Raw genomic sequence first — 27279 nt, 5'->3', positions numbered from 1 at the left:
TCATTTTGTAGTTAACCCAGATTCTACCTTTTCTGGTCCAAATCCTAGGCACTGAGCAATTTGGCTGGGTGATTTGCAGTTGGCAGTATTCCTGTAAAATTCAGTGTAATAATATGGCAAAGCAGCAGGTGCAATAAAAAGGAAAGGCTGGGAACATGGAATCTTGTAGCGGTGCGTCAGGAAAGTAGGCATTTTGACTGGGAGGCCCAATTACAGCATGAATAGTTTATGTGCTGTCAGGAGTCTGCTGCACCCTGACACCCGTAACTGGAAGAATAAAATGGCTAAGTGCTAATGCCCCCAGCTGTATCATGGAAAACAGTGCACCATGTGAAAATTGGTGGCTTTTACAGTGAGGGAACAACAGAACAGTTCAGGGGAGAAACAGGGCTGTGATTAAGGCAAGAGCATGAAATGGGGAGGCCAGGCTCCTATGTAAGGGCCTGGCGGTCTAGAGCCCCTAACTCAGGGTAGGCAATCATTTTTTCAGGAGGCCACTTAATGAATTTTGGTACCGGTCATGGGCTGGCTCCACCACCACCCTCCAAAAGGGGTGGGAACTGAGATGGAAGGGGTGGGGCAGGGCTGGGAACTAGCCTCTTTCCAAAGTTGTCTTTGAAGTAAAAACACAGCTAAGGGCTCGCATTTCCCGGCCCCGCTGCTACCAAGTTTCCTGGCAGGTGCCCAGGAATGCTGCAGCTATTTAAAAGGCTGCCGCTCCAGCCCCTGCCAGGGTAACCATTTAAATAGGATCCTGCTGGCTGAGCCACTGTCTACAAATTCGGCAGCAGAAAATAAATTGAAAATGGCCACACGTGGTCCATGGGCCAGATCAAAGCGTTAAGGCGGGCTGGATCCGCATGTTGCACAGCTCTGCCTAAACTGAATCCCTGGCACCTCTCGCCACGCTTGGCATTGGGATCAGCAGCCACTCTGGGAGGAAAGCACCCACTTCTCTGAGCCGCCTGCCCCGTTCTCTGCACCCTAGAACCCAGAGCAATGCCCTGGGACAAGCAGTGACTCTGAGAACAGAGTGTTCCCCTACAGAGCTTCTCCCCCTTCTCCCTACTCTGCAATAAGGGACTAATTCCAAGGGAAGCAAAATGCAGGACAATGTAGCACTTTAAAGACTAACAAGATGGTTTATTAGATGATGAGCTTTCGTGGGCCAGACCCACTTCCTCAGATCAAATAGTGGAAGAAAGTAGTCACAACCATATATACCAAAGGATACAATTTAAAAAAATGAACAAATATGAAAAGGACAAATCACATTGCAGAACAGAAGGAGGATGCGGGGGGGTGGGAAGGGGGAGGAAGGAAGGTAAGTGTCTGTGAATTGCTGATATTAAAGGTAGGGAGAGTGGGATGTTTGTGAGTTAATGGTATTACAGGTGATAATTGGGGAAACTGTCTTGATAATGGGTGAGAAAGTTCAAAGACTTGTTAAGTCCTTGTCCGTAAGTGTCGAATTTTAACATGAATGACAGTTCAGAGGATTCCCTTTCAAGTGCAGATGTAAAAGGTCTTTGTAGCAGAATGCAGGTGGCTAAGTCATTTAGAGAGTGTCCTTTCTGGTTAAAGTGGCAAGAAACTGTTTTCTCTTTGTGATCTTGTCTAATATCTGTTTTGTGGGCATTAATCCTTTGGCGAAGTGTCTGAGATGTTTGTCCAATGTACATAGCAGACGGACACTTTCGGCACATGATAGCGTAGATTATATTTCTGGATGCGCAGGAATATGTGTTCTTGATCTTATAACTCACTTGGTTAGGTCCAATAATGGTATCAGCAGAATGAATATGTGGACAAAGCTGGCAACGGGGTTTGTTGCAAGGGAAGGTACCAGGGTTGGTATTAGTGTGGTATGTCCTGTGGTGGTTGGTAAGAATCATCTTGAGGTTAGGTGGTTGTCTATAGGAGACTATGGGTCTGTCTCCCAGAGCCTCTTTGAGTATGGTATCCTGTTCCAATATAGGCTGTAGTTTCTTGATAATGTGTTGGACAGGTTTAAGTTGGGGGTTGTAGGTGATGACAAGTGGTGTTCTATTGTTGGTTTTCTTGGGTCTGTCTTGAAGTAGATGGTTTCTAGGTATTCGTCTGGCTCTTTCAATTTGCTTTTTTGTTTCTCTGGGTGGGTAGTTGAGATTTATAAATGCTTGGTAGAGATCCTGAAGCTTCTGGTCTCTGTCAGTGGGGTTAGAGCAGATGCGGTTGTATCGAAGGGCTTGGCTATAGACGATGGATCGTGTGGTGTGTTCTGGATGGGAGCTGGATGCATGTAGGTAACTGTATGAGTCAGTGGGTTTTCTGTAGAGAGTGGTGTCTAATTTTCCATTGTTGATTTGTACGGTGGTGTCCAGGAAGTGGATCTCTCGTGTAGAATGGTCCAGGCTGAGGTTGATGGTGGGGTGTAGGTTGTTGAAATCTCTGTGGAATATCTCCAGTGTTTCTTGGCCATGTGTCCAGATCATAAAGATGTCATCGATGTACCGTAGGTAGAGGAGGGGTGAAAGGGGACGGGAGTTGAGGAAACGTTGTTCTAGGTCAGCCATAAAGATGTTAGCATACTGTGGGGCCATGCGTGTACCCATGGCTGTGCCGCTGATCTGGAGGTATAAGTTGTTCTCAAACCGGAAATAATTGTGGGTGAGAACAAAGTTACATAGGTCTGCTATCAGGTTGGCAGTAGTGTCCTCTGGGATAGTGTTTCTAATTGCTTGTAATCCGTCTTCATGTGGGATGTTGGTATATAGAGCTTCTACATCCATGGTGGCAAGGATGGTATTATTGGGGAGGTTATCGATGTTTTGTAATTTCCTTAGGAAGTCAGTAGTGTCTCGGAGATAGCTGGGGGTATTGGTTACGAAGGGTTTGAGAAGAGTGTCTACATAGCTGGATAGACCAGTAGTGAGCGTGCCAATACCAGAGATGATGGGACGTCCGGGGTGCCCAGGTTTATGGATCTTGGGAAGTAGATAGAACAATCCTGGTCGGGGGTCAGAAGGTGATTCTGTGAGGATTTGTTCCCGAGTAGCTGTGGGGAGGCTTTTAAGGAGACAGTGTAGTTTCTTTTGGTAGTCTAAGGTGGGATCAGAGGGGAGAGGTTTGTAAAATGTGGTGTTCGAGAGTTGTCTGGTTGCCTCCTGGTTATAGTCGGCCTTATTCATAATGACCACAGCACCCCCTTTGTCAGCTGGTTTGATTACAATGTCCAGGTTGTTTTTGAGACTCTGGATGGCATGGTGTTCAGCGCGGCTAAGCTGAGTGCAAGGCAATTAACTACAAATCCCAGCATGCCCTACAGCGCCCCCTGCTGTTCAGGACTGAGAAAGCGTCTCGCTTGGCATTGTGGGAGTCGTAGTCCATCTGCCCTAGAGCACTCTGGGTCCTGATTTGGCGATTAACTAACACTCCTGGCACGCATTGCGTCAGGTCCCGCTCTCACAGCCAATGAAGAGTTCACCCAGGTGCATTGTGGGCGTTGCCGTCCACCCACAGCAATGCACCATGGGAGTTGTAGTCCTGCCTGGGGGAACGCCGGCTCTGTAGCAACGATAATGAAGGGTGGAGGGGGGGGGGGCATTATTTGCAATGCATTATGGGAATAACCGTCATTGGAGTCTGGGAAAGCTATTAAATCCCTACGGGCCCGGGGCACTCTGGGAGTGGCTATGGAACGCCGCGGAGTCACCACATGACTACAAATCCCAGCATGCGCCGCTTCCGCTCCCTGTGGGCGTCAAGGGCCTTTTGCCGCGGTGCACTCTAGGATCTGTAACCGCACTAGCCAGAAGAAGCCCGTTAACCGCCTTTGGGCCGCGGTGCGTTCTGGGATGTCTTCTGGAAGGCGAGGGAAGGGGATGAAACTCCCGTAACCACCGACGGCCGCGGTGCACGCTGGGAGTGGTCGCCCCGCCTTTGGGACTCCACTTCCCGACGTGCAGCGCGGCGGCGCTGGCCGCGGCGAGCTACGGGGACTCTGCCGCGGTGCCCTCTGGGAGTTGTAGTTTTGTCGCGCTGAGGCGCAGGAACGGGGAGGGGGGGGGCTCGGTCGGCGGCCATTAGCCGCGCGCGCGCTGGGCTGAGCGGAGCGGTTGGGTCGCAGCCTTCGCCTCCCCTTTCCCCCCGGGGGTGGAGCCGCCATGGTGGCTTAGCTCCGCGCCCAGCTCCGGTAACCGAGGAAGCGGGCGCGGCCTAGCCGAGCGGGCGGATCCCCGGGCTCGCCTAGCGGCCGCCGCCGCCCAGGGCCGCCCTTCGGCCGGCCGCGGGGCGGGGGCCATGTCCCTGGTGGCCTACGGCAGCAGCGAGGAGGAGAGCGATGCGGAGGAGGCCGCAGGCGAGGAGGAGGAGGCCCCCCCCGCCCAGCCCCCTCCGAGCCGGGGGCTCTTCTCCGCCCTGCCCCCTCCCAAGCCCCTCTTGCTGCCCCCCCACCAGCTGCTGGGCCCCGGCTTCCCCCTGCTGCCCCCGCCCCCTCCCTTCCTGCTGGGGCCCCCTCCCGGCTTCGGCGCCCCCCCTCCAGGGATGAGCCCTGCCCAGGCCTCTGCCCTGGGCCTGGGCCTGCCTGAGCCAGCGGCCGCGGGGAGCCTGGGCGGGGAGCAGCCTCGGCTGGGAGGACTCCCCCTGCCCCCGCCCAGGGACCCCTCCGGGCTGAGTCTCCCCCCTCCCGCCGTGGCCTCTGCCGCTCCCCCGGGGGGAGGGGCCGGCTCGAGCCTCCCCAAGGGGAAGAAGAGGATGGAGCCGGTGAAGATCGCGGCCCCCGAGCTGCACAAGGGGGATGTGAGTATGAAACAAGGTCGGGGGGGATCCCCTGGCGCCTCCCCCCTGAGCAGGGGGGGCCGCATTCTGCAATGGAATGGGGGCACCCCCCACCCCAGGGGCTTCTGACACCAGTAGAGGGAGACCCCCCCCAGGGAGCGTGTCCCTGCACTTGCCCCCTCTCGTTGGGGTGAGCCTGTGTGCCTGTGAAATATTGTCCTGACTCCAAGCATCCGAGCCCGCTGAGGGGTCCGAGCAAATGGCACTGACGTGGCAGCGTTCCAAGGGAGATGAGCCCCGGCCAGCAACTCTAATCCTAAAGCGCTTTGCAGCGTTATGTTGGCATAGAAACCTTATGTACAATCATACAACAGCAAAACACGAGTACCTGCTGGCAAGTTCTTTAGAAAAGCGAATTAACGAGTGGAAGCAGGATGGTCCCGGTTTTGGGGTATCCAAAATATTTGTTTATTTTGCTAGTCCAAATTTTGCATCAAAACTAAACTTTGTCTATTGAAAACGAATTATTTGAGGGTTAGGTGGTAATTTATGTGGAACTTGCCTTTTTGTTTTCATAGTGCCTCTGATCCCACTGGGTCACTAAGCACCATGAAATTGCAGCTGGTTATATGCTGTACAATAGGAAGGGGAGATAAATAGCCTTGGTTGAACAGAGGGTAAGCACTCCTATGGCAAGTGATGTTTTCAAAGTATGCAGAACCGATGGGACCTTTATTTTTCCTTTGAAAGAGCCTGCACAGAACTCCGTTCTTTTACTGCTAAAGATTAGGGTGATAGGATTATAGTTGTTGAGTTTTTAGGACATACCTATGTCAAAACTAATAGTGAAACTAGTTGGTTAGGGCTACTCCCATCAGGAGATGAATTGGTTCAGTAAAGTCTACTATTCTGAAAGAAGCTGTGGTATTTTAGCATAAAGACTTACATATAAGCTACTGTATGCTGTATAGGATTGATCTGTATGGCAGTAAAATGCAGCCTCTTCCTGAATGAAAGTGACAGCTTTTTAACAGTGCCAAGCAATCCTGTTTTTAAAAAAACTAAGAAAGGAAGTGGAAGAATAGCCTCATCCAGCTGCTGTTGTAGCACAAATTTAGGCAGGCAGATTGAAATTGGACGTTGTACAGCTGGGATTATGCCCCACAAGTGATCAGGACTTGCTTGGTTTTTAAGTCTCTCTGAAAGATGACCTATTCCCTGGCACATTGTCTCGCTATTCCCTGTCTAGGAATTACATATATTGCCTCTCTTAGGATGCAAAGAATTATCAGCAAAGTCTTTGAGACCACAGGCTGCCTATTTTAAGACAGGCAGCTGCAGAAAGTGGACTCTGAGTATGAAGTTATAAATAGTTGAAGCGATGTCATTGGTTAGACAGCATCTTAGCCTTGGGAGAACTGGAATTGTGTCAATGTCAGTTCCCCTTTCACCTTGCTAGGAGTCTCCAGGGATGGTAGAGAAGAATGTACACTGTTCTCCATCCTCCCAACAACTAGGAGCTCTGGTTTGTCTGTTAAGTGGCCCAGCCTAAGTCCAGAACCAAAAATGCCCAAACATAAGAGATGTGGCAGATAATATCTTGTTGCTATACAGTGGGAACTGTTTATAGTGAATTTGAATTTTATTGAAAGCATTGATAAACGAGAAAAATTCATTCCGCTTTCATGCTGCTTGTAGTGTGCAGACCTCCATTGGGGGTGGGGAGGTAAATGACTTTGCTTTAAGTGTGCTCCATTCTGTCCATCTCTAATAGTGTGTCATAATCCTCTTATTTCTATCCCTTCTGCTGACGATGTACATCTGTTGGGCAATGCGATGTATTGATCAGTCTTGTTAGCAAACTCATTACTAGTGTTCCATGCTCTTACATCCTCTATTTGCGCATTCCCTTCCTCACAGCATTTAGCTGAGAAACAGACATTTCATAATAAAACAGATGCCAGCCTACTGGAGTAAAGTTAATGAGGAGGCTTATTGACTGCTATTCTGAGACAATCTGTTTCTCTTTGTGTATTGATCCTTTCTTACCTCATGTTATGGAAGTAAAATCTCATTTAATTGGTCAAATGTTAAGTTTAACCAGTTAACTGATTAAACCGGAGGGGGCAGTTAGGAAGGCTGGGCTAGAGCGCCCCCACCCACCCACTGCAACTGGGCTGGAGTGTTCCCCACCCCCCATGGACAAGGGCTGCTGTGGCCTAGAGTGCTCCTGCCTGTGGCATGCCCTGCGGGAGTTTCAGCTCCTACCTGTTAACTATCAACGTTCCTATCCCATGTAGGAGCATATTACTTTGCACAGTTTATGTGGTACTAGTTGTCCCTGGCTAGCACATTGATGAGCAAAAGTCAGTAAAAAGAAATGTGTAACAATGGAGCCATTCTTATGCTTCACTACTCTACACCTGGAATGAAACCTCTTTTCCATTGTGATAGTTGTTGTCCTTCAAACCCTTCCTCAAAGTTCCTTTCTTTCACCTTGCATCCCACCAGGATTTTCTACCTCAGTCTCTGCTTAAACATATCAGAGCTTACATGTTGTTTTAAGTCTTGACTCTCCTTATTTGTTTACTTTGGAAAGCATGAAGCTAGATATTTGTATAATGTAGGTAGTAAACTTGGACAGTGGCCATGTCTCCCTTAATCTCTGTAGATCCCCATGTCCAACTATAGGAATGAATAAATCTTTAGGGCCTGATTGTTCACTAAGGTCCCTTTATGATGACAGAGCATGGAAAGGGGCCTTACGTGTAAGAGTCAATCTCCAAACACTAATTTCTAATGGGACTTGGGTGTCTAAAACTTCTAAGCATCTTTAAAAAGTCTTCATGCTAAATTACCAGATCCATGATGTTAAGAGTTTGTTTTTCCTCTTGGGCTTACATTGTCTAAACACAAAAGCCAGAGGGCTCTCAGTTTTGGGGTGGGAATTCTTTGTGATTTCAAAACAGAGCCTGACTTATAAAAGACTCAAACTAAGTTTTGCCTCAATGTTTTGTTTCTGATATTAAAAAGTCTCCAACACTTTAAAATCGCTGTTGGCCCTCTGTATGCTAATCACTGGTGAGCAGCTCAAAATGTGCTTCTCATTTGCTCTCTCCCCACATACCTGTTTTGTAACAATATTAAAGTGATAGGCTTAATATTTTAAATCCAATTTAATTTTAATTAAATGGGTCTTTTAATCCACATACTATACCGATGAGCTTGATCTTAATTTGAACAAATCGTTGATCAGTTGCATCAAAACTGCTCTTATGAGATTTAAAGTACTAACACTACTGCACTTGTTTCTATAGTTATAGTTTTTACAATAGCTTAGTGTCTTATATGTGGCCCTGTCCAGGCTGCATTAGTTACAACTATCGCTAAACATATCAGTGAGTAGCACAGTCTCTGCTTCCATTATTGTTTCTCATAATAGTAACCAGGGCTGGCCTTTAGCAAGACCACTTCTTGACCTGATTTCCCCATATCAGTAGGCCTGTAGGTGAAAGAACATCAATCTCCCACTACCTTTCCAGCACCTAGGATCCTTGCAAACCCAAAAGCTGGCCCCACTGCCAACATGATCTCTTGGAGAATGAGTACATTTATCTTTTGCTTTTTACTGACACGTGTGCTGCCTAAATTGATTTTATTTTTCTTTCTCAGTCAGATTCAGAGGAAGATGAACCAGCAAAGAAGAAAAATTCTCTTCAGGTAATAACTTAAAACGTACTTCTCAAACTTATGCTTCCTGTGGAATAGGGATGTGAGTGGTTACCTGGTAAGCCTCACCCTTAACGGATGAAGCTTACTACTTCTTGTTAACAAGCAGGGACTGGAGCAGCTCCCTGCTCATGGTGGACAGAGGCTGGACTGGAGCAGGACTTCCGCCTTGATCGGTTAACTGGTTGAGTGTTAAGTTTAACTAGTTAACTAATTAAATGTGATTTTACATCCCTACTGAGGAATCAACTTGATAAGCTCAAGATTGTGCCTACACCTGGGACGCTCAGTCAGCCTCCTATCAGAACCAAGGGGACACTAATGTACAGTAGCAAACAACCGAAGTTCCCAGAGAACTCCGGTTGTTTGCTGCATATTATATGCATGTGGTATGTTCAGGCTGTGCAACAACTGGTTAGGTTGATACTAAAACTTTGAGTCAGTTGAATCAAGTTGCCACAGGTTAAATGGTAAATTAATTTAACGACATGGTAAATTCATTTAATATGAAACTTAATCTCTAGTAGCAAACAAAATAATCGGCAGATAGTCAAGTCACTTGAATTTCTGAACCTGCTTCCAAGTTCATAAAAGTGACAGAGTAAGCAGACACTTGGTTAACAAAATGCAATTGACTTCAAAGTACTGTACTTCAGAAAAATGACTATCAGTCCAACCCCACTGCTTTTGAAATCAAGAGACTTTGCATTCACTTCAAAATGGATGGCCTTTTGGTTAAGAGACCAGAATGGAGCTTGAGAAATGTCCGTTGAGTTCCTGGCTCTGTCACAGTTTCCCTGTGTGATCATGGGAACTTAGTTTCTTATTGTACACTTGTTGCACTTGGGCAGTGAGATTTTCAGTTCAGCGACCCCAAAAGAGTCTGGGCAGCCTAAAACCCTACGGCTACGTCTACACTGGCACCCTTTTCCAGAAATGCTTAAAACGGAACAGTTTTCCGTTATAAGTATTTCCAGAAAACACGTGTCTACATTGGCAGGATGCTTTTGCGGAAAAGCACTTTTTCCAGAAAAGCATCTGTGCCAATATAGACACACTTTTCCGCAAAAAAGCCCTGATCGTCATTTTCGCGATTGGGGCTTTTTTGTGGAAAACACTACTGTGCTGTCTACACTGGCCCTTTTCCGGAACAGTTTTCCGGAAAAGGGACTTTTGCCCGAACAGGAGCAGCATAGTATTTCCGGAAAAGTGGCTGATTTCTTACAGTAGATCGTCAGTGCTTTTCCGGAAATTCAAGGGGCCAGTGTAGACAGCTGGCAAGTTATTCCGGAAAAGCGGCTGATTTTCCGGAATAAGTGACCAGTGAAGACACAGCCTACCTGTATTTCTTATTACTTATCCAAATCCTCCACAGACAAGTTGGTTACTCCAGTGTTTTCAAACTACCAGTCAGTCAAATCCTATCTCCAGAGATTGGTGGTAGCTCATAATAGATGCAACATTTAAAAAAGGGTAATATACCTGGATTTTAGGTTGGATAAACAGCAGAATTGAAGGTAACTGTTTATTGCTTCCTGACCTGTATGAGTTTAAACATTGTTCAGGAGTGGCCTATCTATTTAGAAAACACCTGTCATTACAGACAGCATGGCCTAGTGGATAGAATACTGGACTAGCACTCACGGGACTTGGGTTCTGATTCTGGCTCTGCTCCTGGCCAGCTGGGTGTCTTTGGACAAGTGGCTTCGCTATTTTGTGCCTCAGGTACCCTTTGGTAAAATGAGGATTAAGATAGTGGCTGCCCTTGTAAAGTACTTTGAGATCAAATAATGAAAAGCACTATATAATACCTAGGTGTGATGATTATTCTCCATCAGTAGATATTGAGGCTAGACTTTAATATTTGTAAGAGTGGTAAAAGCAGAGGAGCTGGCATTGGGAGGGAAGTAGATTTCCAGTGCAGAAGTACCAGATGAAATAATTAAAGTACAGTTCTGCATGTTCAAAAGCATGTGGTTGTAGGGACAATCTGTAGTGTCTCCCCTTCCTCCCTCCTCTGAATTCTGCCTCCCATTGCTTCCAGGTGTGAACTTGAGAATGGGATTATTTATTTCAATAGCTCTGTTGGGCCATAGTCATGGATCAGGATCTCATTGTGCTAGGCATTTTACAAACACATCGGCGGTTCTGTGGACCTGGCACACTTATGCACTATTCATACTTCATACGAATGGCCCGCAGGGCGGAGACTAGGCTTTGTGATGTGAAAAACTGGCACAAACGCACAACTCATCAATCTTTCCCTTACTTGCAACCAGCCTGTATATGTGAAATTTGGATTAAACTCCAGACTGGAGGGTCTAAGGTGTAAGTGATCAGATACCTTTCTGAAAAGGGTTCTGTAGGGTAAAGCAATGTTCAGAGCATGAATCTGGAAAATACAGACTGATGCCTTTGAGAATTAGACCTTCATTTAAAAGCACCCCCTTCCATTCCTTTATTTTTGGAGAAGAGAGCATCTGGCAGGTTTTTCCTCTCCATTCACAGTGCTAGCATGCTGCAAAACCCCTTTCAGCTCTTCCTGGTCTGTCAGATTTTTCTATCACTGGTTCAGGGCAGAATAGAGCCTCATTTGTATCTCAGACCAATATAATTTTCAGTCCCTCCAGTGCATGCTGAGCATTGCCCATTGGCAAAGGTAGATAAAAGTGAAACTAGGGGAAATATTGGGCACTAGGTTGGGAAAATAAACTCATCTATTTTCTTGTTTCCTATGTTTCTGAACCATCTTTTCTGAATGAAACACACCAGGGACTCAGCGAGGGCTCTGGCTTGTCTGCTTTGCTCCCTCAACCCAAAAACTTGACAGTGAAAGAGACAAACCGGTTACTTTTGCCCTATGCTTTCTCGAGGAAAGTGGCAGAAAATGCCCCTGAGTCGAAGCCAGCTAAGGCTCCGACTTCCTCCTCCAAGCCAAAACCTCTGTCCAAGCCGGCAGTGGCCACATCTCCTTCACCGTCTGCCATCAAAGCGGCTGCCAAGAGTGCTGCCCTGCAGGTAACCAAGCAGATCACCCAGGAGGAGGACGAGAGTGATGAAGATGTGGAGCCGGAGAACTTCTTTTCTTTGTCTGACAAGAGTGAGCCCAGTGTGGTCAGCGTGGAGTCATATGTGTATTCCGGCACCATGGTGACAGAGGATCTGCCCCCTGGGACAGAGCCGGAGCCTGAATTCCAGGATGCTGCGGCTAATGCTCCTCTGGAGTTCAAGACGGCTGCAGGTTCAAGCACCACTCCGCACAGCTGGGCACCTAAGCCTGGAGAAGACTATGGCAACCAGCCATATAACCAGTTCCCTGGCTACAACGATGCCAATGCTACAGGAGCATATTATCAGGTGAGAGCCAAGAGTGCCAGTATGTGAAACACAATGGGCTTGGTTTCTAAAGCAGCCCATTTCTTGAAGTATCTGCCAGAGCGGGTTACAGGAAAACATAATCCCAGCTATACATATAAAACTATGGGGTCTAAATTAGCTGTTACCACTCGAGAGAGCTTGGTATAATTGCGGCTAGTTCTCTAAAAACATCCACTCAATGTGCAGCAGCAGTCAAAAAAGCAAACAGAATATTGGGAACCGTTAAGAAAGTAATACATAATAAGACAGAAAATATCTTATTGCCTCTTTGTGAATCCATGGTACACCCACATCTTGAATATTGTGCGCAGATGTGGTCATCTCATCTCAAAAAAGATATATTGGAATTAGAAAAGATTCAGAAAAGAGCATCAAAAACTTTTAGGAGTTTGGAATGGCTGCCATATGAGGAGAGATTAACAAGATTGGGACTTTGCATCTTGGAAAGGAGACAACGGGAGGGGGAGGAAGTATGATAGAGGTGTATAAAATTGTGACTGCAGTGGAGAAAGTAAATAAGGGAAAAATATTTAGTTGTTCCCATAACACAAGAACTAGAGGTCACCAAATGAAATTAAAAGGCAGTGGGTTTAAAACAAACAATAGGAAGTATTTCTTCACTCAACACACAGCCAACCTGTGGAACTCCTTGCCAGCGGATGCTGTGAAGACCAGGACTTTCACAGGGTTCAAAAAAGAGCTAGATAAATTCATGGAGGGTAGGTCCAGCAATGGCTATTAGCCAGGACGGGCAGGGATGGTGTCCCTAGTCTCTGTTTGTCAGAAGCTGGGGATGGGCAATAGGGGCAGGATCACTTGATGATTCCCTGTTCTGTTAATTCCCTCTGGGGTACCTGGCATTGGCCGCTGTCAGAAGACAGGATCTTGGGCTAGCTGGACCTTTGGTCTGACCCAGTACGGCCATTTCTATGTTCTTATGTTCTTCCTGCTGAGTCTATATGCACTGAAATGCTAATCCTGTGTCTAGAGCATTCTGAGTCTGCCTTGGTGGTCTCACTCATTAATCTGTTTTCCACATGAAGCCAAAGTTGGAGACAAAGCATTAATATACTGTCCTTCTAGAAGAGTTCAGGAGCTTCCTAAATGTTCACTGAGCTTTTTTGAGTACAGAAGGAAATTGTGCATTTCAGTTGATCCTAAAAGTAGGCAAAGATACAGGGAAAAGTACATTAGTGTATTGGGATGGAGCTGCTTCTGGTGTGGTTGTGGAGATACAAAGCTGTGGCTCCAGCAAAGCAGAATTGATTGCAGTCTAAGGGTAGGTAGTAGTCCCTATGTACACATCTGTAAAATGTCACTCAGACCTGTGGCACTGCCAGAGTAATGATGAGCTGATCTGAGTGTGGGAAAGGGCTAAAAAGAGGCATCATTCCCCTTGGGGGGAGGCGTCAGGGCTGTTCCCCACTCTGAGTGCAGAAGGTGGGGGCCCACAAGAGCGTTTTAAAATACCTCACCACTAAAGGCTTCTGTTTAAAACTCCCCAAAGTCACAGATTCCCTGGCTTTGGCATGGTATTGTTGCCACCACCCAAATGCAAAAACCCCTTTGAGAACCCAGGCACACTTGGGAAATTCCTTCCTGTGGGGTACCCTCTTTAACCCTCCCTCTGGGGAGAGCTTGAAAAATGTGTAATTTTTCTTACTGGTTGGCTTTGTAGTCTTAGGCACATGCACGCAGTACCTCCTGCCTTCTAGGACACAGGAATCAGATCATGGTCTTAAAACGCTGATTTTTATTAACCAAACAAAGAACATACTTGGTGAAACATTACTTGGTTGCTAGGTGTTACAGAGCAACTGAAAAAAGAGAGATTAAAACAGAGAATTGCTTCCCTGGGATTCAGTTTGGAGACTTATAGTGTAAGGGGGTAATTACATGTGGTCAGCACAGAGAAGTCCAACAAATCCAAAAATAAAGGAAATAATTTGATTATGTCTGACTAAACATTCCGGTTGTGTCTACACTGGGCCATTTATTCAGGAAAAGCATCCACTTTTCTGGAATAAGCTGCGAGCTGTCTACACTGGCCCCTTGAATTTCCCGAAAAGTACTGACAATCTACTGTAAGAAATCAGCTGCTTTTCTGGAAAAACTATCCTGCTCCCGCTCGGGCAAAAGTCCTTTTTCTGGAAAACTGTTCCAGAAAAGGGCCAGTGTAGACAGCCCAGTAGTCTTTTCCGCAAAAAAGCCCCGATCGCGAAAATGACCATCGGGGCTTTTTTCCAGAAAAGCGCATCTACATTGGCCACGGACGCTTTTCTGGAAAAAGGGCTTTTCCGGAAAAGCATCCTGCCAATGTAGACGCTCTTTTTCTGGAAATACTTATAACAGAAAACGGTTCCGTTTTAAGCATTTCCGGAAAAAGGTGCCAGTGTAGACACAGCCCCCCTGTTCAGATCACTTCTGTTGTTCCAAGATTTAGTCCTCTCCTAGGTCTGGATATCGCTGAACCCTCCATGCCTGTTTTCCTGGCTTAACTCCTGTCTTCCAGGCTCTGTGCTGGTCACACAAAGACTAGAACAGGAAGGTCACTGTTCCCAATTCAAAAACACACACTCTGTTTCTGTTGGCTCTCCTGACTTCCTGCCAACTCACTTGCTGGAGACTTTCTAGGACCCGCTGTCTGTGGTTTTAACGCTTATAGGTAATTTAATTAACTGAGTGACACAAATGTCCAGAAAAGGGTAGTACCCTTCCTATTCATCACGGGGATGGGGGAGGTTTGGTTCATTTGTAGGGCTCAGGGTAAGGCATGTACATGACTCATTATGTGTATCAACCAACACACACACCTCCAAGGTCAAGTGATGTCCCTGAAAGCAGCTTTTTTTAAGGTACCCCCCCCCCCCCCCCCCGGGCATCGTATTCCAGATCCAGGGCTGCATCTTGGTACCTGTGTCTAGTTTTGTTCTAGTATCTTGATGACAAACCTATTTTCCTCTTGATTACAGGATTACTACGCAAGTGGCTATTACCCAGAGATGGATCCAGCCCTAGGACCACCACAGGAAATGGGCACCGACTCATCCTTCATGGACGATGAAGCGGTTGGCATTTATCATCTATCCTACCACAGAGTTCACAATTATGTGTTATGAGAACATAGGATCTGCTTGGCAGCTCAAAACACTGGTCCCTCAAGCCTGTACCTCACTACTTGCCATACTGGGTCAGGTCTAGTGTCCTATGGTGGACAGTCGTTGATACCTGCTGCTACCCACTTCCATTCCCTTAAAGTAACCATAGTCAGTTTGATAATACCCATATCTCACAGGGAAAGGGAAGAATTCTGAAATGTAACAATAATACTAGGGCTGTCAATTAACGCGCATTAACGCAGGGCAGAATTAACCTTGCCATGGCATTTCAAAGGGGCAGTGCAAACGGAACCTGGGATCAGCTGTGCAGTGCTGCCCCTTTGAAATGCAGCGTTTCAAAGGGGCAGTGCCAAGTGGAGCCTGGGATCAGCTGTGCAGCACTGCCCCTTTGAAATGTTGCCACGGCGTTGGGGCAGCACGCGCAGTTGATCCTGGGCTCCACTCTGCACTGCCCCTTTGAAATGCTGTGGCAGTGCAGAGTGGAGACCTTACAGTGCTGCCCCTTTGAAATGCCATGGCGCTTCAAAGGGGCAGCACAATGTGAAGCCCGGGGTCAGCTGGAGTCTTATTTTTGTTTAACATCGCAATTAATTGCAATTTAATTTTTTTAATCACTTGACAGCTCTAAATAATACATTTGCTTTTAATGGTGTAGTATGCCTTACTAAACCAAACTACACCAATGTGCATAAGCAGCACAGCCAAATAAGCAGAGATCAGAAGCTGCATTAACATTGACTGATCTCTCACTAGTCTTCAGTAATAAATAAGTCTCCCATGCTAAGAGAGTAACTAACTCTGGGTTATAGATCTGTGGCGTTCGGCTGACTTAGATGGAGCTACAATGATTTATGAAGTCAGAATTGCATGACTTTGTATCAGCTTAGAATTTGGCCTTGTTGCCTGTACAGAAGTATGCCCATACTGGGTCATACCAGTAGTCCATCTTACCCAAGGATGGGGGAGTACATTTTGATGGAGGGCCACGCCAAGAATTTGGTAAGTGGTCAAAGGCCAAGGTTGGGTGCAGAAGAGAGCTTGAGGTAAGGAACTGGGGTACAAGAGAGGGTGTGGGATCTGGGAGGGAGGAGTGAAGGAAGGTGGTGTGACCTGGGGTAGGAGACAGGTGCAGAATGGGATGCAGGGTCCAGGAGAGGGTCTGAGTGCAGGAGGGAGTGCTGGGTCTGGGAGGGGGTGCAGGAATTTGGGTTGTGACTAGGGGCAGGGGATTGGAGGGGTTGTGACCTTAAGGAGGGGTCTAGGAGAGAGTGCAGGATCTGGGAAAGAGTTGTGACTTGGGGAAGGGAATTGGGGTGCAGGGCCTGGGAAGGGGTAGGAGTGCAGGAAGGGGATAGAGGATTGGGGGGAGGGAGGGGCTGGGGTGCCCGAGACAGGCTCTGGCCAGGAGGCACTTACCTGGGCAGCTTCTGGCCAGCAACCTAGCAGGTTCCTCTGCCAGGCTCCCTGCCTTCCATGCCCCTGCATCTGCTACAGAGACCATATGTGCTGCTCTGAAGACTGTGAGCCTGGGGGGGCAGAGGGGGGGTACTATTTGTGCTGCCTGTCCTGCAAACAGGCAGCTCCCATTGGCAGGAAACCATCCAATAAGATCTGTGAGATTGTGCTAGGGGTATGGTCAGTGCACAAAGCCTCTCCCCCTCCCCCTGGGCTTTCAGCATTCAGAGAGCTGCTCTGAGCAGCATGTGGGGCTGGGCAGACAGGGAACCTGGCTGAGGCTTCTGCAGGCGGAATCTGGTGTCTTGGCAAACCGGAGCTGGCCCACGAGCCATATTTTGCCCACTCCTGGTCTAGCCAATATTACATCTTTTGAACAGAGCCTTGGAAGGACATCCAGAGCATGCAGTTGTGTCCCTGACTATCTTGGCTAATAGCCATCGATGGGCCATTCCTCCGTGAATGTCTCTAAGTCACGTATTACATTCCTGGGAGCATGTTTGGCAAAGCCAGCGGCCCTGACCTCTAGGTGTGTCATTAGGTTTTCCTGCCTTTTTTCCTTTTATACTAGTCCTTGTTATGAGGTCACTGATTGAAAATGGGCAGCTCAAAAGTACTTTTCTCATACCCCTGCAAGGGATGTAAACGACTAGTTGCTTTCCCCCCCTCGTTGACTCGACTAGTTGCTTTCTCCCCTCTCCCCCTTGCTGCCTCTATCAGAGAGAGGCAGCAAAGGCGGGGGATAGCAGGAGCCGGGGCGGGGAAGGCAGAGACATAGCTGGGACTGGGCGCGAGCTGGGAATCAGCTGTCCCTGCTTGCTCCTGGTCCCTCCCCTCCCCCCCCAGCTACGCCTCTGCTTTTTAAATGTATTTAGAGCCTAGCAGCTCTTAATACATTTGAAAGGCAGAGCCACAGCAGGGTTAAGGGAGCGAACCCCGCTGCAGTTCTCCAGTGTCCCCCTTATTGACTAATCAAGTAGTCGATGGAAAGTCCATAGACTACTCAGTTAGCTGATTATACACAATTTAACATCCCTAATGCCAGTGATCTCCAGGTCTTTTACTCCGGGTGGTATAGTTTGCTTTATAAGCTGGTATCAGCAGGAGACCATCCAACAAGTCCAGTGTAGTTTTCACTCTGGATGTAGCAGGGAGTCGATGTCACACACAACATGGTGTGGTATGTGCAGCATCTAGCTGGCTTACACTGTAAAGCAATGCAAAAACTGCAGCTAAACCAGCTTGGATCTACCTTAATGCAGCAGCGTGCTCCATTCGCGTCCCAAGGACTTAGCAGATTCAGCTCAAAATCCGAATGAAATGGGTCACAGACTGCTGCCATAGTCCAGAAACTGCCAGCAAAGTTAGCATCTGGAATCAAATGATGCTGCAGAAAGCACTGACTGTTGTGTGCTATTCCCTTCCAGCTGCCTCAGCTCATTTCATATGCTGTGTTGCTTTAGAGCTCTGCTCAGTTGGGCCACGTGAATGTGGAGTGACTGAACATTTTCAGTGCTTCCTTGACTCCTAGAATGGGAGGGCATGGAAGCCAGGGCTGCTCAGTTTTGTTTCTGGCTTTGCCAGTGACATAGGGCAGTGTTCCCTCTTGCTTTTATGCCCATGTGCAGAATGACTCTTGTGATGTGCCTGAGTACGAAGGGGTGTATTACCTCCACATTGCTGCACAAAACACATGTCATTCTGCGCATGGACAGTGTGTGGAGGGGATGGGGCATGAGGTTAGGGGCCTCAGGGCTGGGGCATAAGGCTCGGTGCAGGAGGGTGAGTGCTCCAAATGAAGATACAAGCTAGGGATGTGAAAGTACTAATGATCATGGTTACATGCAAGCCCCATGCGTGTACCATCTTCCTGAGGCCCTGCCGCGTCTGTATCCGAGGCAGCAGCACGGGGAAGCAGGCAGGAGATGGTACACGCACAGGGAGCTGGCTTAAAAGCTGGTTCTTCGTTTGCACCAGCTCCTGGGGAGCCTACTGGCGATATTAGATATTGGGTAATTAAATAGTCGAGTAACTGCATGAATTCTTATCTGTAGTTGCCAGGGGCAGGGCTGGCAGCCAGTAAACTCCGGCCCCGCTCTCGGGGAGCCCCCTGCCACTCCACACGACTGCCTTTGTATCAGAGGCACCAGCCCGGGGTGCCAGGTGGGATCCGGTCCATGAGGAGAGCCAGTTTAAAAACCAACCTCCTGTGCTGCTGACTGAACAAAGGCAGCAGTGTGGGGTGGCAGCAGCACCTGTCCGTGGGGGGTCTGAGCTCCCCATGAACAGAGGATGCTGGGTCCGAGTTCCCCCCAAACAGAGGCTGCTGTGGAGGGGGACAGGCTCCGGTTGGTCGCTGACAGAGGCTGGTCCAACAGCAGCCCCTACCCACGGGGGGGTCCCAGCTCAGGCAAAGGCTGCTTCACAGCAGCCTCCCTGCTCTCTGCACTGCCGACTCCCCCCCAGCACCATCTTCCCTTCCCCCACTTGCTGCCTCTATCAGTAGTCGACAAGATTAACCAATAAGCCTCGGCTTATCAGTTATTCGTATAGTTGACTTCTCATTACATCCCTAAAGCCTACTGCTGCCCCCTGTGTAGCCGCTTACAGGTTACTTATTACATGCATCTTAACATCCCTCGTGCCAGCTATGGATTGAGGCCAGCGATGAGGAGTTTGGGGGAGAGGACTCCCCTTCCCCTCACCCAGCTTTCTCCCATGGTAGCCACTTGGGGCCAGGTGAGAGGCTCCTCTCCATGGCCACCCGAGCTTCAGAGGGTGCGGCTGGGGGAGAGGTGTCAGCTGTGCAGGTCTGGGCTAGGTTTGGTGGGCGCCAGAGAAGGGGTGTATGTCCACTAGCCATGGCAGCTCTGTGCAGGGCTGGTGGGCAGAGCCAGCTATGCCACCATGTGACTGTGCAGCTTAGAGGGAACGTAGTCTTCAGTTGCTTGTTTCTCCATTTTAAAAATATATTTCCCCATCTCATGGGTTGGATGTGAGGGAGAGAGTTTGTAGGGCTCATTATTTGTAAAGAGCTGTGAGATCTGCTGCTTTTTAGAAGAGCAGAGTTACTAAGAAGGACTTTCTGGCGGAGAAGAGGAGCATGCTAGTGGCCCAGCATTGCAGATAAGCTTCATCTTTCCAAGCCCCAGACGCTGTTGCTTGCTTGGTGCAGTGTATCCAGGCCCTGTAATAGGAGCATAATTCTCTTCTGACCTTTGTTTTCATTCCCCTCAGTTCAAGCGTCTCCAAGGCAAACGGAACCGTGGGCGGGAGGAGATAAACTTTGTGGAGATCAAAGGGGATGATCAGCTGAGTGGAGCCCAGCAGTGGATGACCAAATCCTTAACAGAGGAGAAGACCATGAAATCTTTCAGCAAGGTAGGGGCAGGACGTATTGCCTAGTGGGTAGAGTGCTGGCTAGGATGCTGGTGACCTACCTTTAGTTCCCAGCTCTGCTCCAGGCAAGGGCCAGTCATGTCATTGACCTTGTGTCCCAGTTCCCCATCTGTAAAAAGGGGATGTTGAGGATAAAATCCGTTAATGATTGTGACCCACACAGATGCGGTCAGATAGGTAGATTGGTAGCAAGGGGATGGTGAGCCTCAGGGCTGCTGTCAAAGCTGTAAGGAACTTGTTTCCACATCTCTGAATTGCATTGGTGAGATCAGTACTGCAACGCAACATCCATTTTTCATGCTCATGTTTTAAAATGAATGTTGAAAACTAGGAGAGAGTGCAGAGAATATCGACAAAAATTATTTGAGGCCTGGAGAAAGTGTCTTATAAATGAGACCTTTTATCAGAAAAGCCAAGAGGTGATTTGAATATAGTGTAGTGCAGGTTTTCTCAAACTGCGGACCACTGGGAGTGCCTGACCCCACTGAGAAACTCCTCTCTCCCTCTTCCTCAACGTCTCTCCCTGCCGACCGTAGTTCTCTCTAAGGTGCGCGCCTGCACGGCCGCGCACAGACAATTCTACGCCCGCCCACCTCCTTCGCAGAGCCACGCAGCAGCACGTACCTTCCTACTGGAAGGCAAGAGACTGGTGTGTTCCTGCTCCCGTGGTAGGTGGGGCTGTGGCAGGTCCCGTGTGCGAGGCTGGAGCTGGGGCGCTGTGAGATTGTCCCTGCTGGGGAGCTTCGCTGTGGCCCCGGTTCCAGCTCCGGCAGCGGCCCTAAGCTGCAACCACTGCACTCCTCTCCCCGTACCCTCACAAAAGGCGGCCAGGAGTGGTGGAAGGAAGGCACCCTAGCGAGGTGCGGGTGAGTGTGTGCCTGGTTTGGTTTGGGAAGAGGAGGGTGACTGGGGGTGGGGGAAGAGGACTGGAGTTTTTAGTCCACTGAGAAAAAGCGGAGGCTTCGGGTGGGTCCCTTTGTGTGCACATGGGAGAGGGGAGAGGCGTTGACTGTGAGCTCTTGGATCCCACTCTTACCGGCCTAGCCACCAGCAGTGCCCAGCTCACCTCCACCTGCTTCTTGGGCTCCTTCACCCCCCTCACCTCCCTACCCCCACTCCAAACAGACTTCACCACTGATTGCTAATGACACTGGCAGGGTCCAAAATAACTGATGGGGCTGCAGGTAGGAGGCTCCCCCTTCCCTGCCCTGACCCTGCAGCAGGGCCAGTTTTTGAAAGTGAATTGAACTAGAGGGGTGGGGGAGAGTCCAGGGAAGCGATTTGGGTGGACAGTGAAAATAGTATTTATCCCTTTGTGAACCTCGAGGAGCTGCTCTTTATTTCCAGTGCTCCATGGAGTCTCATTGTGCTTATAGCCAGTATCCCAGCTGGGCTGTCTGTCCCACCCACCAGTTCACACCCACTCAACTCTGCCAGCCCAACCCATCCCAGCTGAGAACAAAGTTCCATTTGCCCCTGTGTCCTCCTATATCCTCTTTCCATCTGAGCCCCACATCCTAGGCTGGGGTGGGCAATAAATTTTGCGGGGGTGGGGCCACTTAATGACTTTTAGTATGTGGTCATGGGCTGGCTCCACCCATGGAAGGGGTGGGGCCTGGGGCGGAAGGGGTGGGACTAGCTCCCTCCAGACTTGTCTGGGGCCAGGTGCTTTGAATTAAAAACATAGCAAAGGGCTTGTGGCTCCTGGCCCCCCACTACTGTGCTGCCTGGCAGCCGCCTGGGATTGCAGCAGCTATTTAAAAGGCTGGTGGCTCCAGGCCCTGCTGGGGTAGCGCCACAACTGGGAGCTATTTAAATAGGATCCTACCGCCTGGAAATTTTGTGGCACAGGCAGCAGGGTATAAATAGAAAGTGACCAGATGCAGACCGCGGGCCGGATCAAAGTGTTAGATGGGCCGGATCTGGCCCCCAGGCCGCATCTACCCAGCCCTGTCCTAGGCTCATTCCTAACCGTTCCTACCTGAGCCAGCCAGGTTCAGAATTCCCAGAAACATTCCCCTTCTTCTAAGATCCATCCTTCTTCCCACCCTGAAAAAAATCTTTCCTAGCCAGAGTGCCCATAGCTCTGAGCCCTTCTCTTCCCAAATGCTCCTTCACCCTGGCTCAGAACCTCTCCTGTTTCAACTCATACCACCCCTCCTTACAATATTTTGCTGCCTTAGATAAACTGCTAGCTGTGTGGCCTCTCTGTCTATTTTACCCTGTATTTTACTTTTTATTGCTATTCAGGCGCTAAAGCAGCTTTATATTAAGTATCCACCACGTCTGTGTTGTGTTAATTCTGCTTTTTCTTTCTTTCTTTCTTTCTTTTTCTTTCTTTTCCATCTTCCCTTCCCCTGCCACATACACCATTTTTGGTGTAATTTTTCCAATATTTTTTTGTTTCCCTTTTTCCTCACTTTTCTTATCCCACTTCTTCCTCTTTTTCTAATTCTGGGTTCTGTTCTCTCATCTCCCCTCCATCCTTCTCTTATTTTCTCCTCTTCTCCCCTTTACATTTTTAACTTATTCTTGTCTAATTTATGCTCTCACTGCATATCTATTTTCTTCATGTTATCAATATGAAGGCCTGACTGACACAGGGTAATAGAAAGAGTGTTCAGATCTTCTCTGACAGTTTATTTTAGGCTTGGTTTTACCAGGAGAAAAGGTTATCTGTCATGTCTGGCACATATTGGAATATTTCTGGCCATTATATTTTTATCTAAAGTACTGGAGCTCCATTTTCATGAATCTTAATATTCTTTCTTCCATCACATTTTATACATATATTTGTTAATAACGTGGGTGCCTGTCACGGTGGCACACATCCGAACCAGCGCACGTGACTTTCATATTGGTGTCCAAGGCAAAACTCTCTCTGCTTGTGAATGGAAAACCTTAGAGGGAACACTGCTGCTACCAGGGAGGAGTGAGGACTTCAGCTCCAAGCAGTGTCTCTGGGGCCCACGGAGCACCTTGAGAACTTAACCTGCAGCTAGCTCACTGCTCAGATCGCAGGTTGTGCAGGGTAGGGACTGTGTCCTGATTTGTAAGGCCCTCAAATCTACAGTGATGCTGGGCATGTGCAAACCTGTATAGAGTAGAATGGATTTGTTCACCATTAAGCACGGCATGTTTCTCATCTGGTTAGTGCCTCTGAGTGCTCTTTTAACAGAACTAGGAACAAACTATTATTCACTCCAGTTTCTTGACCACCGAAACGGTAAATCACAAAATTAAAACTTCCCATGTAGCAGGCACAAGGAGGCAGCATGGCTCAGGGGTTAGAGCAGAAGGCTGGGGATTGGGAGATTTGGATTCTATTCCCACCTTGGCTTTGACTCACTGTGACCTTGTAACCCACTTTATCTGTTTCTACTTCCATTCCCCGTCTGTAAAATGGTATGACACCCAGCTTCTGTATGTGCTGTGTGGTTTAATCAGTGTTCAGAGCACATGGAGGAAGATGCTTTGTAAATACAAAGTAATTAAGTACAACTCGGCTGTACAGCCTCTTGAAACAGGCCCTTAGACCCAATGAGTAAGCAGCAACCATTGATTAGGAGCTTCCTCAACAATGGGTCTGCCTCTGGATTCATAGATTCTGAGGCCAGACAGGATCATTCTGTCTGACTTCCATATGTAGCACAGACTGGAGAAATTCCTTTTAAGCTAGAGGATATCTTTTAAAACAAAAAACAATTGCCAGAGGTGGAGAATGTCCCACAGCCCTTGTCAAGGGCTTTTAAGCAAACCCAACACTTCTGGTTTCTACAGCATCACCTTCCTATCCATGATACATTCTCCTTTGCTGATTTCACTAGCTGGGGGCGGTGTCTTTCCATCAGCGATAGTGATTTTGAATTTGTTTTGTCTTTAGAAAAAAGGAGAGCAGCCAACCGGACAGCAGAGAAGAAAACACCAGATCACGTACCTGATCCACCAGGTCAGCTGCCTACTATGGAATGTTACAAATGCACTGTCACTTAGGAGTGGAGAGTAGCAGTGAAAATGAGCTGGTGGAATCAATGACTTGTGCAGTTATGAGGGAGCGCCCCCCCCCCCCCCCCCCCCCCCCCCCCGTGTGTCTGACATCAGGCAGATCTCAATTGATGGCTGATGGCTTCTCATTGAAACCTGCAGTGGTTTTGTGGGGGGAATTGAGGGCTGCAGCAAGCTGTGTGGGATGGAGGCCTCGCAGAGCTGAACCCACTCTTGGTGCTTCAATCATTTCTGCCTTTGGGTTGAAACTTTGTGGTGGCTGAGACCGGATCCAAGCCCTGAGTGTCCCTCATCTCCCTCTCAACTCTTATGTACCGTGCATCGACCAGAAAGAGTCATTAGAGGGTAATGCAAGCCTCTTCCAGTCTGCCTGTTTCTGTCCTCCCCAGCTGGGGTGAATGCATGGCCTCTGTTAACACTGTGTGGGCTGAGATATGTGTGGCTGATCTGCCAAAGATAAAAGCCCTAGGAGACAATGGCAAAGCCAAGTGGTCAAGGGCAGTGCATTGATACCATGGGTATCCGAAATAGCAGAGGGTCTTGATGCACCATGAGTGAAAACTCATCTATGGCGCTTTGGCACAAGGTTAATGGGGCATGCCTATGGCATATGGAAACAGAGTTAGGCAGAGAGGGTTCATGCAAACAATTTACAGCCTGGACCTCCCTTGGGCGAGCTTGACAGTACGTGCATTAAGCCTGGTTCCTGTGCAACTTCTCTGGATTCCCCAGACACTTGATTAGGCACACCAGCCTTTCGATGGGCTGCACAGCTGGAGCACATGTCTAGGGAAAGCCAGGCCAAGGCCAGGAAGAAAGCCATGATCCTGACAGACAGTACCTCACAGTGTTTCTGGTAGATCCTCCCCTCACCCAGCCCTGACTTCCCAAATCTGGGACTGCGTGTGATGGAGCCAAGAATGCTGAAGCCACTAGGTGGCAGAAGGCCTACTGTTGCTCGTAGAACTGACCCTAGCCACCACTTCTGGTTTCCTGACTGGAGGATGAGGGAGTCAGTGCAGATGCCTTCCTAAGCAGACTGTTTCCTCTTAAGCCCAGTGTAGAGCGACAGAGAAATGGCTTGTCCCAGGCTTGTGTTTGGAGGTCACTGGCTTAGCCACCTGCTGTCAGCTGAAGGAAGTGTTGACTAGGAGCCTGAGAGTCTGGACTCCTGGGGTCTGTTCCTGGCTCTGCATCGACTTGCTGTGTGGGTTTGAGGCACATTAATCTAATGGGGCCCCATTCCGTTTACTTTGCAGAGGGAATGCATACTCCACAGGGCTTTTGAGACTTGATATGAGTCTGTGAACCTCTTGGGGCACGGGTGGCCAACCCATTCTGGGCAAAGAGCCAAGATAGTAGTGGATCCAGCACGAAGAGCCGGGGCAAAATTGTCAAGCAAAAAAAAAAAAAAAGATTGCCCCTTTAAAAGGAGCCTCTGGTCAAGCAAAAAAAAAAAAAGGCTCTGTCCCTTTAAGAAACTACATTTAAATGCATTTTGAGGCTTTTTGGCCACAGCGGGTTTCTGCCACCATCTTTATTTCTGCAGCTTTCATGGCTGCACCGGACAGCTCCCCTGCCCAAGTCAGCACAGGGAGCTGGGAGCAGAAGGCCGTTTTTTGGGGTGTGCGGGGCGCTTTGCGAGCCGTACCCAGGGTTGGGGAGGGAGAAGAACCACATGCAGCTTGCGAGCCTCGGGTTGGCCACAGCTGTCTTGGGGCATCTCCGGAGTAAAACTTCTAAGGAATGAGCTGCTGCAGGAAGTGGTTCTGTAGGTGGCGCCCTTCCCTCCGAATGGCCGGAGCCAGTGTCCCAGTGTGAGTTGAAGGATGCTGCGCTGCTGTAGATGGAACTTAAACCAGAGGGCCTGGCTGCCTGTGGTCACTAAAGATCCCTTCCCACCTGTGAACATCACTTGCATGCAGGATTACACGTTTCCTCTGTCAGGTAGCACAGCTGCTAAGGCTCCATCTCCAAGTAGCATTTCATACCTGGGTCAACGATGCCTAGGCAGCCCTTACCTCTTACTTCAGGTCTCTATCAGGATATTTATATTACACCAGTGGCTTTCAGCCTGTGGTCTGCACACTGGGGGGTCTGAAGATTTTCAGAATGGCTCACGCCTCCATTTGAAATGGTTAGCAGTCTGCCGATGAAAAAAGGTTAAACTCTCAACCATGGCACTAGAGATCTAACTGTGAAGGGCTCTGCGGTTCTCATGTGAAGGGACAGAGGAAGGCAAAGGGCTACTAAAACAACAAACAACTGTTGTGATTTTAATCTCTTCACTTCCTTTTTTACAGGCGAAGGAGCGAGAACTGGAACTGAAAAACACATGGTCCGAAAACAAACTCAGCCGGCGTCAGACCCAAGCCAAATATGGATTTTAGCGCCTCTCCTGTTCTCTGGGCATTAGCCCAGATGACCTACCACATCAGACTCCTCCTGGCCTACCAGGAATTGAGGAGGCCCTTGGTTCTAACTGTGTGGATGGGAGTATACAGCACTCCCCTGTCTGTGAAGAGAAGGGTTAAATGCTAACCATTTCTGAAACCCACACTGTAATTTTTTTTAATGATGATATAGAAGGTTCAAATCAAGTCTGGTTCGTTCAGCTGGGGACCCTGGCACCGGAAAGCCACAGGCTTGTCCAAAGAGGACGTGACTGGTGCAAAGTTTTGAGCTCTCATCCTGTAGGTGTACAGACTACCAATTTTTTTTTCTTTATAGTAGTCACCAAAACCTTAGGTAGAGTCTCAATAAATTTCCAAGTCCACCATTGCTCCCTTCCTTGGACCTACTGTGTGTTGAGTGTAATTTCCTTTGAGTTTCAAGGGCAAACTTTTTGTATTATTATTATTATTATTATTATTATTATTATTATTATATTTGAAAAACCCTTTGGGATAGCTCAATTTGTACTAATGGACACACTTCTCCTACAGGCCATCTCAGCAGGTGTGGAGTGTTTGGTAATTTTTGTTGTTTGCTCTCCATGCCCTGCTGTACATTTTGAGTCACTTTTGAAGGAAACTTTTTGTTTTCAAGATGTATATCGGCTAACAAGATGGTGCTTGTTTCACTTTAAAAAGATCGCACAAATAACCCTAATCTTGGGACTCCACGGAAGATTTTCTGGTTTCCTCTGCCAGCACAAGAAGCTATTGTAAGCTCTGGGATGTACATAAATAAGGAAGCTGTGGGTGCATCTCCCCAAGCCACCACCCAGAGTGCTGCAAAAATCTGATCCAAATACTAGTCGAATCCAAGTATTTCTGGGGCGAGATGGTGCCCTGTAGCTCACAATGAACTGAAATCACAAATGGAAACCGCAGTATTTCCTGTAATAATCCAAACCTAGGCAAAAGCTGCCTGTGGCTCATCTTTGTTTTTTAACCTGTCAGCCTCTCTGTATGGCTCCTTGTTCCTGCTGACA

General features: G+C 48.3%; 1 protein-coding gene across 1 annotated transcript; it reads left to right on the top strand.

Moving 5' to 3' along the window:
• The first annotated feature begins 4019 nt into the window (after positions 1–4019).
• On the top strand, positions 4020–26639 carry PRCC (proline rich mitotic checkpoint control factor). The gene is made up of 7 exons (XM_006113963.4): positions 4020–4779; positions 8431–8478; positions 11260–11844; positions 14838–14933; positions 19677–19820; positions 23722–23787; positions 26147–26639. The coding sequence occupies exons 1-7, from the start codon at positions 4282–4284 to the stop codon at positions 26231–26233; spliced, it is 1524 nt and encodes a 507-aa protein (XP_006114025.4). The 5' UTR covers positions 4020–4281; the 3' UTR covers positions 26234–26639.
• The last annotated feature ends 640 nt before the right edge of the window (positions 26640–27279 follow it).

This window comes from Pelodiscus sinensis, chromosome 22, assembly GCF_052426305.1.
Source record: "Pelodiscus sinensis isolate ZL-2025 chromosome 22, ASM5242630v1, whole genome shotgun sequence".
NCBI lineage: Eukaryota > Metazoa > Chordata > Testudines > Trionychidae > Pelodiscus > Pelodiscus sinensis.
The sequence above is the reverse complement of the archived record's forward strand: the minus strand, read 5'-3'. Positions and strand labels throughout refer to the sequence as shown.